The sequence below is a fragment of the Typopeltis vanoorti genome, chromosome 12 (assembly GCF_054136105.1).
Source record: "Typopeltis vanoorti isolate ZY-2024b chromosome 12, IOZ_Tvanoo_1.0, whole genome shotgun sequence".
NCBI classification, from domain to species: domain Eukaryota; kingdom Metazoa; phylum Arthropoda; class Arachnida; order Uropygi; family Thelyphonidae; genus Typopeltis; species Typopeltis vanoorti.
This window is the reverse complement of record NC_143560.1, coordinates 127887991-127903220: the sequence shown is the minus strand read 5'-3', so window position 1 is coordinate 127903220 and position 15230 is coordinate 127887991. Positions and strand designations below refer to the sequence as shown.

General features: G+C 36.7%; 1 protein-coding gene across 1 annotated transcript in view; it reads left to right on the top strand.

Moving 5' to 3' along the window:
- Apoltp (Apolipoprotein lipid transfer particle) overlaps positions 1 to 15230 on the top strand; it is a 175295-nt gene that overhangs the window by 102175 nt on the left and 57890 nt on the right. Inside the window, exon 24 of the mRNA XM_090401346.1 lies at positions 4158 to 4441. Coding sequence (XP_090257472.1) covers positions 4158 to 4441 — 284 coding nt within the window. The remainder of the gene's footprint in view (positions 1 to 4157; positions 4442 to 15230) is intronic.

Sequence of the window (15230 nt, the reverse complement as noted above, 5' to 3'; positions counted from 1 at the left end):
ATGACTGGCGAGTCAAAGTGTGTGAAATTGTTGAGACTATAGGCATTTCAAAAGAACAAGTAGGATATATTTTGCATGAAGAATTGCAAATGAAAAAGCTTTGTGCAAGATGGGTGCTGTGCTTGCTCACAGTAGATCAAAAATGCACTCGCATGAAAATTTCTGAACAGTGCTTGGAGCATTTTAACATAAATAAAATTGATTTTGTGCATCGATTTATTACTATGGATGAGACTTGGATTCACCATTACACACCAAAATCCAAACAGCAGTCAAAACAATGGACAGAAGCCGGTTGTTCAGCACCAAAGAAGACAAGGTCATGGCATCAGTGTTTTCGATGCTAAAGGCATTTTGTTTATTAATTATCTTGAAAAGTGTAAAACAATAACTGGAGAATATTATTCTGTTTTTTTAACCAGACTAGAGAGGAAAAAATTCATGAGAAAAGACCCGGTTTGAAGAAGAAAAAAATCATCTTTCATCAGGACAATGCACCTGCTCACAAAGGTGTTTTGGCAATGGGAAAATTAAGGGATCTGCACTATGAATTGTTGGAACATCCACCCTATTCCCCAGATTTGGCTCCCTCTGACTTCTATCTCTTCCCAAAACTAAAAATTTTCCTCACTGATCAGCATTTTTCTTTGAATCAAGAGGTGATTGCAGCTGTACAGGGATATTTTGCAGATCTTACTGAGAATCACTACAGGGATGGGATAATGGCGCTGAAGCATCGCTGGAATAAATGTATTAGTCTTAACAGAGATAATGTTGAAAAATAAATAGGCCGAGAACTTTTCAAACCACCCTCGTATATATTCTCTTATTCCATTTGTATCTATCCCACTGCCTGAAAATTATCCTATATTTAACCCATTTCCAAGAAGAGCGACAAATCACTGTTTTCTAACAACTGCCCTATCTCACTCACCTTAATCCTAGCTAATGTAATGGAGAAAATCATAAAATCCCAACTCCTACACTACCTCGAAGGCACCCAGCTAATAAACGACCACCAGTATGGATTCCTTTTGCTGCCGATCAATAGCAGATCTACTGACATAGATCACCCATCTCTGGACAAATGCCATGGAGAAGCTTGGCAATTTTCAAGTGGTTACACATGATATCTCCAAAGCGTTTGACCAAATCTGGCTCAAAGGCTTACTAAGCAAGCTCCCATCATTTGGACTGTCTCAGGACTTCTGCAGTTGGATTGCTAACTTTTTTTTCTGGACGCACACTATGTGTGATGGTAGATGGTTCCTTATCTTCTCACCATCCAACCTTCTTTCTTCTGTATATCAATGACCTACTTCAGTTGACCTCCAACTCAATACACAGTTTTGCAGATGACAGCACATTGCCCTCCCTTTCACAATTGATAAAACTTGCTCTACACAACTCACCTGAACCTACAGAACATTAACCACCACCACCACTGCCCTCACTTCTGATCTCCAAGCCATCCTCCAATGGGGCTCAGATAACTCTGTCAATTTCAATGCTATTAAAACCCAGTTCTGTCTTATTTCTCACAAAAAAGAATCATTTTCTCCCAGTATTATTTTGATAACACTCAAATTTCCAGACAATATGCGATTTCTCTTCTTGGAATTACCTTGCCATCAAGCCTCTCCTAGCATAAGAACATCACAACCATTGCATCTTTAACTTCTAAAAAACTAGAATTTTTCTTTCACTCAAGATATTACTTCACCTCTGAACAGCTATTAACCTTATACAAATCACAAATCTGCCCAGCCATTTAATACTGCTCACGCATTTGAAGTGGGGCTCCTAAGAGCTCCCTCAAAATGCATGACTCAATACAGAGGAGAGCAATTAGATTGATAAATGACTTATTTCTTACCAGCTTGTTTCCCCCCCACACACACACACACACTTTCGCACAACGTTCGGTTTCTGCAACGTGCATATTCTATAAATATTTTCATGGCAAATGTTCATCTGGAATAGCATCAGTAATTCCCTCACTCAGTACTAAGCCCATTGGAACATGGGGTCCAACAGGCTTAGTACTGATTGCTGTCCAACATCCCTTCATAGTACACCTTGAAACCCACAGAACAAGTTTCTTCTTATTCTCCTTCCTTCCTGCTACTGCTGTTATCCCCTGATGTGTTTTCCAAGGAATATAATATACAGGCTTTTAAATCAAATGTAAACAAGTTTCTCCTTTCCCAATCCACTACTCATATATGGTACTAATGTACTATATGTAGGTTGGTCAATCAACTTCTGGTGTATGGGCCCAACATTAAAAAAAAAAATGTCTTTGCCAAGTCTTATTTTGCTTTGTTGGTGATTTTTTTTTTTTTTTTTTTTTTTTTTTTTTTTTTTTTTTTAAGATATACTGTGAAATCTAGTGTAGTTTACTTGAATAGTGGTTGGAGGTTTTATGTGGGATAAAGCATGAAGGCCCTTGTTACAGCAAGGATTATTTCAGATATTCAGTTGAAGCAAATGTGTTTTGATCATGACTGCAGAAACAATAATCAAATCATAAAATATAGACATTTCTGAAATTCCTTGGGTTGACATATGACATAGTGCCAAGAGGAAAGCTCTTCAAAATGCTACGAAACTGTAGCGTTTTGAAGTAAAATCAGTGTGCAACAAGGATGCACATTATCTCTACTTATTCATTATTTATATGGATTATGTTATCAAGGAATGCAGTATTAAATCTGACATCAAAATTAGTGATGTTAATCTTAGCTCTTTACTTTATGCAGATGATGTTATACTTCTGAATAAATCCAGTACAAGTCTGCTAGATATCCTGCCTAAATTGAATAAGTATTGTAATAAATTTGGTATGAAAATTAGCAATGATAAGACTAAGACAACGAAAATAGGCAGAAACATTGAAAACATTAACTGTTTCCTGAATGAGAACAAATAAAACATTTCAGCTATTTAGGCACAATTTTTAGTGAAGATGGTAAATTAGATATGGAAAGACAACAGAATTGGTAAAGCTGGTATGGTAAGGAAGTCAGCTGAATAAATTTATATGGAATCAGAAAGAAATTAGTCAAAACACTAAATTATCTGTATACAAGATTGTGTCCAAACCAATTTTTAACTTATGGATTTGAGAGCTGGGTTAAAAATAAAACACTTGATCAAAGATTGGAGACCTCTAATATGAGAGTTTTGAGAAAGATTAGTTGAGTGAGTAGATGTACTGTGAATAGATGGCTGAGGAGGCCATCTATTCACAGTATCACATTAAAATGAGAATATTAGGAAAGAACTTTCCATTGTTAGCATTCAGGGATGTGTTAGTAGAGCTAATCTCAGATGATATGGTCACTTAAACACAATGATAGAGGAAAGCTTAGCAAAACAAGTGGTTGCCAGGGTAGCAGGAAAAAATCTCAGAGGAAGACCAAAATGTAGATGGATTGATACAGTAAAGAGCACCTTAAAAGATAGATAATATTGGAATCTTGACAGATTAATATGGAAGAAAATTGTTGATCTGAAGATAGTAATGGTGTAACTTTTTTTCATGTAGTACTATGATAATTATCCTGTATATCCCCTGAGAGTACATATAAGGAATTTGATGATGATAATGTTATATTTCATAGTTGGTGATATTAGAAACTTAGAGAGCAGAGAGTACAGTTGGGGTGAAATTTTTGTGAACATGACTTGCAAGACTCCAATCTAAGAATGGCTTTGGCAGTGCTCCTACATGCTACTATTCTTGGGACTTCCTCCAAACATAATCTGACAAAGTACGTAGCAGCAGGCTTATCTGCCAACTGCCACAGTTTGAATTCAAGGTTTCTTAATCTCTTGTATGGAATCTCAAATCTGAGCAATGCATGTGTTCCACCATTCTTAGGAAAGAAATCATGCAGACTGTAATTAGGATAATTAAGATGAACTACAGTGCAGCAGATGCCAGTTTTCAGTAAGTTAATAGCAGATAAGGTTTGCCACATGCTGATGTGTTAATGTTCATGTTGAAGCACCAGATGTTGGTGAAGTGGATGTGGACATTTTTTTTTCTTTTTCATGGGATTTTTTTGTTGTTTTGTCATAAAGCAAAATATGCACTGTGTCTCTTTTTATCCTAGATTTCTTTTAGTAATCCATGTTTCTTCCTCACGTAGGGTGCTCTTACTGCAAGGTATCAATATGTTAATCAGCTTCTTCTTGAAACCCCTTCCTCTGTCCTCAATGATGTTTCATCTTATTTCAAAGATAGTATGTCTGAAATAGCACACTCAATGAAAGAGGAAATTGGACCTTTCCAAAATGAATTCTCAGAAGACCTGAAGTTGCTGATGACTGATATCCGGAGGATATCGGATGATCTTTACCAGATGTACAGGAACAATGAATTCTACATGAAAGATATTGCTACATCTCTTAATACTGCCAGAAGATACTTATGGTAAGTTTTGTTAATTTGATTTGTTCAGTATGAGTTCCAAAAATAATACACCGAAGTGTCATTGAATTAGAGATAGCTATCTAGTAATATGTTGGACCACTTCTGGCCCTTGATAATGGCTGCCACATGATGAAGCAAGGAATTCACAGGCATGGCAACCCATGCATCCTCTAGAACTGTCCACAGTTCATTCAAGTTTTGGGGGCGATGGGACATGGACCTGAACACTTTACTTGATGGTATCCCAAAGATTTCAATGGGATTTAAATCAGGACTTCTAGGTGACTACTTCATTATTTCAAAGTCAACAGAATGCTCCGGGAACCAAACAATAGCCTGCCTGGACCTGCGAAATGAACAGTTGTCTTGAAAATTTATTTTTCACTTGGTCAGACTATAATAAATTTAGTTTAATCCTTTATCCAAGTGTGTGCAAACAAAGTTTGCGCCTGAAAGTATCTTCAGGACTGGAGTAAAGTGGGGCAACACCGGGCGACTCCTTGCAAAGGTGGAGCAAGCTACCAACACTCTTATCTCAGTATCTCCCATAATGCAAAACACATCTCCTTGCAGATATGCACTGTGTTTGGCCCTTCCCTTAATGCATAAAATTATACATATCCACAAGGAGATATGTTTTGCATTATGGGAGATACTGAGATAGGAGTGTTGGTAGCTTGCTCCACCTTTGCAAGGAGTTGCCTGGTGTTGTACCACTTTATCCCAGTCCTGAAGATACTTTCAGGTGCAAACTTTGTTTGCACACACTTGGATAAAGGATTAAACTAAATTTAGAACAGTCGTCTTGCTCATAGATTCCATCTCCATTGGGATGCATGATGGACATAAATGGATGTAAATGATCAGCCATGAGTTTCACGTACCAGGATTCACTGAGAGTCGTTGGTACACGTACCAAAGGCCCTAAAGATATCCAGCTGAAGACACCTCAGGCCATTACTGAGCCACTGCCAGTTTTTACAGTTCTGACTTGACAAGCAGGATCCTTGGCTTCATGGGATTTGTGCCATATCCCCAGTCTTCCATCGGCGCTATGAAGTTTAAATTATGATTCATCGCTTCAGGCTACATGTCGCCAATTTTCAGTCATTCAGTTTCGATGTTGTTTATCCCTGGCAAGGCATTCATCCCAGTGTTGTGCCACTAGAAGTGGGAGTCTCGTAGGTCAGTGGCTCCCAAAGCCGAGAAGGTGAAGTGAACATTGCACAGTCCTTGCACTAACTTTCCAGTTGGAACCCTCATTCATATGGGAGGTAACAAGATAATGTCTGGCTCCTATTGGTCCATATGATGTGAGTCAGATGGCAAGGCTAATGATCATTCATGGCTGATTGCCCTTTGCAGTTTGTTTTGGTGCTTGTTTTTTTGCCAGAATTTTCATATTCCTGGAACAGTCTTGTAACTGTTGTGTGAGAAAATCCAAGTTCACTGACAATCGGAGATCGAGTGATCCATATGTCAAGCACCTACAATCTCCCCTCTGCATCTGAAACCTGCACCTTTCCCATTATTCTTCTCATGACAAATGCTTGGAAAAGCCAACACTGGCAACTAAGTATAGCCACAGTTTCGGCCACATGTGTGCAAATGCAGGAGTTGTGTTACAGAATTTGCATAGTCTCCTATCCGTAATTCAATGGCACTTCAGCGTATATAGAAAAATCATTTTTCACTGTAGAAAGTTAAGCCTGTCCATAAATAACATAACATTGTAGAGGAGGATGAGATGGAATTAGGAAGTTAATTTTTTGTGACCTTAGGTACATTATAGACAATAATGTCATCTTGTAACATAAATTAAAGATGCCAAGAAATTATATTCTTGGTTTCATCCTTTATCTAAGTGTAAGCAAACAAAGTTTGCACATGAAGTAACTTCACGACTGGGCTACTTGTATATAGAGGCTAATGACTTCGCATTACTTGCTTAGTATCCCATAATGCAAAGCACATATCCTTACAGACAAGTATAATGCTCTGCATTATGGGTAGAGCCACTACCCAGACTGGTTTCATTAGATAAAGATCTCATTGGTATCAGAAGTGATACCAATGAGACCTTTATTGAGGTCTCATTGGTATCACTTCTGAATCTGGCTTCCACTGATGAGACTGCAATAAAGGTTGAAACCAGATATAGATAAACTAGATACTAAAACTATTTTTGATATTTACATAAAATGAGAACCTCTTAAACTTTTGGGAGAGGCATTCGTTCCGATTGAGGTTTGGCTGATGCAAAAAGGGCTTCTCAACTTTCTTTGAAAAGGCCCTGATATATAAAACTGCTTTTATGGAGAATACGAGATTCATCCTACAGGATACTATGTTTTGTGTCAATACTGTGTTGTGCCAGACCAGACTTTTGAGATTTTACGTATTCAATACTGATGTTCATTAATTCTTTTTTCCACAGAATGGCTTGTCTGCCCAAAGTATGTCAAATTACATTCACAAGGTATTCTAGCAAACACTAGGTAATGACAGAGGTGATTGTCTTTTGTAGAAGGATATCAATCACTATCTTTTTCACTACCTGGAGAAATCCATTTGATAAATCCTTGATATTTGTAAGGTGTTTGATTTCATCTGCCAGCATGGATGTCCAAACAAGCTACCATTTTGTGTTATCCCTTCTGCCCTTTATGATTGGATTGCCAGTTTCCTCTGTGGTCATTCGTTGTGTATTTTATCAGTGCTGGAGTACCCCAGAGTTCTGTTCTGTACTCTCCCTCTCTCTGACTTCAAATCCTATTCATAGTTTTGCTGATGACAATACTCTCCATTCCTCTTCTCCATTGAAAAACCCTTTAGTACACAAATGATTGAAGCCTCAAGATATTCCATAAGAAATGGCTTAAATATTGACTTCCTCATCATTCACAAGTGAGGTGAAGATGACTTAATGAATGACACTGCTATTAAAACTCTTTCCTGTCTTATTACCTGCAAGCAAGATCCTTCTTTGCTCCAACTTGATGACCAATATTCCTTCAAGATCAGTTTTTCCCTTCTTGTGCAGTCTAAAAATACTCAGCCTCTAAAACACTTGGAGTTCTTTTTTTTTTTTTTTCATACAAAGCACTGCTTCTCTCCCACTCAACTTCAAACCCTAAGTCTCAGATCTGACTAACTTTGGAATATTCTTCTCATATTTGAGGGAAGGTGCACCCAAAATCTCCCTAAGAATTCTCCGTGATATACAGAAGAGGGCGATCTGCTTAATAGGTGATCCCTCTCTCACAGACTCCCTTCAGTCACTTTCTCATTGGTTTCTGCATTGTGCTTTTCTGTAGGTACTTTCATGGGCCCCTTGAGGAAGCCTGAAATGCCTAGAGGGCACATCCTCAGATGGGAGATAGGAGAATGCCTCTCAGATGAGTGGTAGAAGAAATGAAACACTTTCAATTGAACAACAGGCAAAAGCAGTGTCTGATCTATAGTGGGCAGCTGCAATGATTTGTTCCCCATGTTAGGAGTGGCTGAAAGAACCACCAAGCTTGGTCAGATGAGTGTTGATGTGCTGATTGTAAAAACAAAACACAATTGAAATTTGATGCAATATAGAAGTGCAAAGGAAAGATATATCATATTGGCTTGGACTTTGCCTGGTAAACTAGTTCTGCTTACCCAACTGAATGAGCAAGATTGGATTGATAAATACTGAAAGAAGTATAAAACCTTATTTTGCAAAGAGATGGAGCAGTACTGATTTTAAATTCTTGGATTAGCAGAGAGATGCACTGACAGAGTCGGGAGAGATGAAAGGTAGTCTGGTCTGGCAATAGTATAAAACAGAAAAAGAGAAAGAGCAGCACCATTAGAGTACAAACCAATAAATGAAAGGATAATAATCGCAAGATTTTCAGATGTAAAAATCAGAAACCACTTCATGAAGTACTAAAGGAAGTTATTGTATAGCAATTGCTGGCCTGGTTGGCATATTTGCCCTCCAGCCAAGAGGCTGCAGCTTCGATTCCCACCATGGGCGTGGATGTTCATGATTGTCCAACTATGTGTGGAAAGGGATTCTGTGAACCCTACCACTTCTTCTAGCAAAAGGCTTCTCTGCCCCAAACCCAATGAAGTATGGGAGTGACCATGTGGTGTCAAACTGACATCAGATGTGAATAACTAACGATAGAAACTTGGAAATCTTGAAATTAGTACCAAAGAAAGATATGCTAATTCTTGGACGAGATTGGAATTTGAAGTTTGGAAATTACAATGAAGAGTGGGAAGAATAATGGGTAAATATAGACATAGAGGAAGCAATAAAAGAGGAGCAAGAATGCTTGAATTTATGTTGAAACATGGCATGGTAATTTGCAACACAAAATTCCAGCAAAAGGACTGCAGGACGGGGAGCACTTGAATGAATAAAAGAGCATTTTAGACATGATATTCCTAAGAAAAGAGATAGGACAGATCACTTCAGCAGTGTCAAACATTTTAAGGAACAGACACAGAATTGGATTATAGCTTAGCGATTGCCGATATCAAGTTGAAACTCAAGCGATAAGTGATCAGAGAGAGAGAGAGAGAGAGATAGATAGATAGATACAAGGACACTGAGTGAAGACATCACAGAGAAATTGTGTAGGAAATGCTCGAGGGAGAAATACATTATGGAAAAGGCACTGGAGGACAGAAACTACAAAGTAGTGTCTGCAATCACGAGAGCAGGGAAGCAAACAGTTCAATAGAAAAAGAAACCAAAGAAGAGGTGGATCTCACAGAAGACATTAAAGATAATTCGAGAAAAAAAGAGCATTAAAGAGTAAGAGTGAGATCGCTGTGGAAATAATGGAAGAACAGTATGGAGCAAAATGCAGTGAAGCAAAGAAAGCAGTTAGAAGAGACAAATCAAAATGGCTAGAGAAACAGTGCAAGGATATCAGTATAACATGATCGGAAATATCAACAAGAAATGGAGCCCAAAGCGGTGAACCATAAAAAATGAAAATCGTGAAATCTTGATGAACACAGAAGAAATAAGAAAGAGAGAGAAGATCTGATCCGTTATATAAGACACAGGGAGATATCGAGGTCTAAAAGAGGTTAATTGATGATTTGAGGGAAATATCACCCCCAAACACAGAGGGAGCTCTGTGCTTGATGGTGATATTCACCTCAGTATATCAGTAGATGTACTGAGATATGCAATAAAACATCTGAAAAACCATAAACGCTCCAGGAATGATGAGATCACTGGAGAGATGCTGAAACATGATGGCAAGGTAAACATAGATGAACTATACTGGTTGTGTAACAATGGAAGAACAAGATCAATCCAAATACCCATTCACAAAAAAAGAAAGCAAAATGGACTGAAAAAATCTACAGAATGATTGCTCTAATGAGTCATGTAGGAAAAGTACTTATAATGAGATTAACAGAAAGAATAAGGAAACTGATGGAAGAAAATATGGAAGATGAGTAAGCAGGATTTAGAAGATACAGAAGTACTCTGCTCCAAATATTAATTTTAAGATTAATTGTGGAGAAGGCGCTATGTAAAAATGTTTATACCTGCTTTGTTGACTTTCAGAAAACATTTAGCAGTATAGATCAGAAATTGGCATGGGCTGAACTCAAATCTTATGGAGTGGACAGAAGCCTGATATGTCTGTTGCCGAACATCAATGATAATGCAGAGGTTGCTGTGAGAAATTGTGGAGAATAGAAAAATGGTTCTGGACAACAGGAGGCACAAGACAAGGAGGCTCAATATCCAAAAGCATCTTTATAATGAATTTGGAAAGAACAATGGATGTAATAAAGCATCATATAAGGGGAATTTCAATTCATGATGCAAAACAAATAATTTAAATTTTGCAGATGACACAGTCATTATTGAAGAAGATAAATCAGAACTTGAAAGAACAGTTCTGAAGTTAAGTGAAGAAAGAAAGAGATATGGGTAATGAAATTGACAAAACAAAAAACATTGATACTTGGAGAGAACAGAATGAAAAAAAAACAAAAAAACAAATAAAGGTCAGTGGACAAGAGCTGGAAGAGGTTTGGAACTTCACATACATAGGGAGCAACATAACACATGATTTAGACTGTAAAAAAGGGATAAAATCTCTGATAACAAAAGCAAAAGTATCTACAGGTAATGGACAAGACATGGAAAAGTAAATCAGTGAGTCTTCCCATAAAGCTGAGACTACTGGAAGCATGCATAATCACAGCGCTCTCTATTGTTGCAAGACATGAGTAATGGTCAAAGATTCTGTGAAATGAATATCGGCTTTTGAAAGAACATGTTATAGAAAGAGTCTATGAATTGGATGAGTGCAAAAGGTAGCAAGTGAACTGTATAGCAAGTCCACTGCAAAGAGAATCTGATGTAGAAAATAATTTGGAGCAAACTAAAGCTTTTTTTTGGACTTATCTCTTCAGGGAGACAAGAGATCTGGGAGTGATGATTGAAGATTCTAAGGAAAATTCTAAAAATAGGATGGGTACAGAAAATCACAAATGAAGAGCTCTATCAGAAGATACAACCAAAGGAAAATCTGATGCAGAAGATTATACAATGGAAGCTGCAATTATTTGGACACATCTGCAGGATGATTGAGGACAGGAAGATAAAGACATCCATGTTTGGTATTAAGCTGTTTGCATAGTTGCAAAACGAAAATGAACCACTTTCAGTGGAATAGAATAATAAGCAGCTATCATGACATCTGCTATAAAACACATCAATAAACAAGAAGAAAGAAAGAAAGAAAAAACCTGGATAACACGAGAAGTAATCAACCTTATCGATGAAAGAAGAACATGGAAAAGAGGAGCAAATGAAGAAGAAATATTAAGATATAAAACAGTGGATAAAAGAATCAAACAGTTATGCAGAAGATTGAAAGAAAACTGGATAAATAGGCAGTGCACTGAGATAAAAGAATTACAAAATGGGAACAAAACCAGAGAAGCATTCCTGAAAGTGAAAGAACTTAATGGAAAAGCAAAATGTACACAGTCTAATAACATCAAAGACAAAGATGGAAACATAAACATAAACATAATCATAAACATAAAAATAAGGAAAAGATAAATGGAAGATGGGTGGAGTACTTATCAGATCTCTATGATAATTGTAATGGTAACGTGATAGATGATTCACAACGCCGTAACAACAGATCTACCAACAAGAAAAGAGATAGAACATGTAATTAAGAAACTTCCTAATAATAAATCCCCTGGGTGCAATAATATCTTGGCTGAGCTGCTGGAAGCTTTGACTGGCAATAATAACAACTATTTAGTGGAATCCATTTAGGATATCTATAAAACAATAGAATTACCTGAAGTTTTTACATCTGTCTACACATCAATTCCAAATAAAAATAATGCACAAAATTGTGAGGATTACAGAACTGTGAGCCTAATATCCCATAAATCTAAAATTATTTTAACCATTGTTAACAAATTGAAAGAGCCTTAATCAGTGAATTAAGAAGAGATATTATCAGAGGAATGGGAACCATTAATGCTATCCTGGAACTAAAATTTTTAATAGAAAGATCACTTGAAAGAAATAGGAACATTTACTTATGCTTCATAGACTTTCAGAAGACTTTTGACTGGGTAAAACATAATAAAATGTTCAATATATTAGATAAATTAGACATAGAAGATCATGTACCTAAGATTATAAAAATGATTTACACCAAACAGAAAATGCAGCTATTTAACTCTGAGACTTCTGTAGTGAAAATAAAAAGAGGAGTTAGACAAGGTTGTATCCTTTCACCAAATCTATTTAATATCTATAGTGAGACAGTGATGAAAAATGAAAAACAAAAAATAGGAATTAGTATCAATGATATAAAATACAACAATCTTAGATATGCTGATGATACCATTCTAATAGCAGAAAACAGAAACAAATTAATCAAATTACTGCAGCTACTAATTGAAGAAGGTAAAGAATTTGGATTAGATATAAATGCAAAAAAAGACCAAATTTATGAAAATCTCAAAAGAAACAGATCTCAGCCAGAAATACTCATAAACAATATGAAAACTGGACATACAACAGAATACAAATACTGAAGCACCTACTATACTACAGATGGAAAGCAAGATAAAGAAATTCAAATAAGAACAGCCATAGCTAAAGATGCATTCTGGAAAAATAGAGATCTGCTCAGAAGTTCTGTGAGTATTGAGACAAAGAAAAGAATGATAAAAACATTAGTGTGGCCAAATTTTCACATATAGAAGTGAAACCTGGATATTCAAGAAGAGAGTAAGGCAACAGATAATGGCCTTTGTTCTCCAGAGAATGAGAACACAGATCTTTATTACAGGAAATGATCCAGAGAAAGATGAGATTGGCAGGACATGTACTGAGTAGTTCAGCAGGACAGAGGATACTAACAGTTTTAGAAGGAAAAATTATGGGAAAAGGATCAAGAGGCAAAAAACGAAGGACATGGCTTGAATATATAAGTTCATGGACAGGATCACATAGCTATGCTGAAACAAAAAGAAAAGCCACCAATAGAGAGAACTGGAAGGACATGGTGCTGCACTCTCTCACTGAGGAAGCTACATGAAGAAGATGATTATGGATGGTGTAAAGAGAAGAGGTAGACCATACAGAGAATGAATAGATGACATAAAGGACTGGTGTGGAATGGGGCTACAGACACTGTGCACTGGACAAAAAAAAGGTGGAAGAAGATAGTGAAGGAGGTATCATACATCAACTGGCAGTGAGCCCATGGTTCGTGATGATGATGAACTTGCCAGGACACACTGTTTCAAAGAAACCTGAGCTAAAAAAAGAAAATACACTCATTGAATAGTAACAGGGTACTGTTATTAGATATATGAAGAGCCAAAGTCTTCAATTCGGCAACATATGACTGGTTTAAGTTAAGGGATATTACATCCCTTAATATATCAAGAATAGTGATCGGAGCTTGCACTACCTTAAGGGTCAGTTGCTGCAGTATCCAGGTATTTGCTTATGCTTGGAATCGCCGAACTTTATATAGTTTCTACTATATTCAGCATGAAACTCTTTGAGTTTCTTATTCGGCTGAGAAATGATATGGGATGTAATATCCCTTAACTTAAACAGGGTACTGTATTTCCTTCACCTGCTCAGGTTTCTTTGAAACGGTGCATCCTGATGCTCCTAGTGTTAAAGAAGATAGTCATTTTTGTACATTCTTCACATTGATCAATACTAGTCTGACAAGGATCTGACTAGTCTGATTAGTCTAACTCATGCTCAGTTCAAATCTAACAAGCATTAGTTTACATTTAGACTACAAGAAGCAACAAGTACTAGGAAAAACTGTGCAGAGTTTGGTATGGATTATGTACATCTCTTACCATGGAAAATAGTTTCAAGAGAAAACTAATATATCGCATCATGGAGTTAGCTAGGCTTCTCCATGATGTGATAGAATGCTCATTATTTCTATAAGAGCACATCTGCAGGACTAGTGGTTCAGTGTACACAGGCAACACACCGCTGAGAATTAAAAGTACCATATGGTCCAAAAACATACATTTTCTAAGAATGAAAGAAGGCACACATTATTATTAACATCACAGACTCTATGGCACAGACTTATCATGGAAGGCCTAATGTCTCTCTCTCTCTCGCACACCAATAATCAAACTATGCTTTTAATCTCATTCATTGTTTCTGCACTCTCAGATAATACATCCCACTCATCAATTTCGTTCAGTGCAAAAAAAAAAACTACCTCTCAGTCATACCAACTTCTCCTTCTATTTGTGGAGCTATGTGAATTATATTTCTTAAATCTTTCTTCATGGCCACCATTCCAGAGACCAGAAACTGCCTTAGTCAATCATCTCTGGATCCTTTCCTCATTCTTTTATAAACCAGGTGACTGGCATTTGGTTAAATAGATAACACTTCTACTCTCTAACAAGTAAGTTGTGTTTTGTACTAATGTATATCCTTTCATGGATGGGATTCATATATATATATATATATATATATATATAAAATGCACTGTCACACCTATCCATAAACTCATTCACTGTCAGAGCACTCACAATATCACAATACTCCAGTCATTCACCAATCTTCAAGCAAAAAATTTTGTCTTTATACCTTTATTAACCACATTCTTACATAACTTCCAAAGATAATTGTCAATATATTGTCATCATAGAGAGCATTCCACAGACCTATCACCATCCCAGTTACTCACCTTTAGATCTTCTCTACCACCACCTGATCCCTAGGAAACATGTGACCAAATCTGTGTGAATAGTAGTCCAGATGCAGCCATATCATAGCCTTATCAAGCGGGATAATAAAATCTGTAGTTGTCAATATGTTCTTCAATGTTCCAGTTCTGGCAACATTGGATGTCAAAATAATATGTCCTTTGAACCTCAATTCTCTGTCCATTAAATCACCAAATCCCTAGCCTCATTATTTTTCTGCAATATAGTACCATCAATGTAATACAGAATATGTAATCTTTTCATTCCAAAGTACATAACCTTACATTTTTCTACATTAAAGTGGCAACTACTATCTTAACATACAGTGTCAATTTCTTTAAATCACTGGAGAAACTCTGCACCATCTTTATTAACTGTTATTCTCCCCAGTTAAACAGATGCTTTCTGATGATACCAAACTGGGGAGATATACACTCCAGTAATTCCCTATATCATTAATATACAAATTAAAGCAGTGGCCCTAGTACAGAGCCCTGAAGCAGAGCACTAGATTCTATTCTATCATATCAAA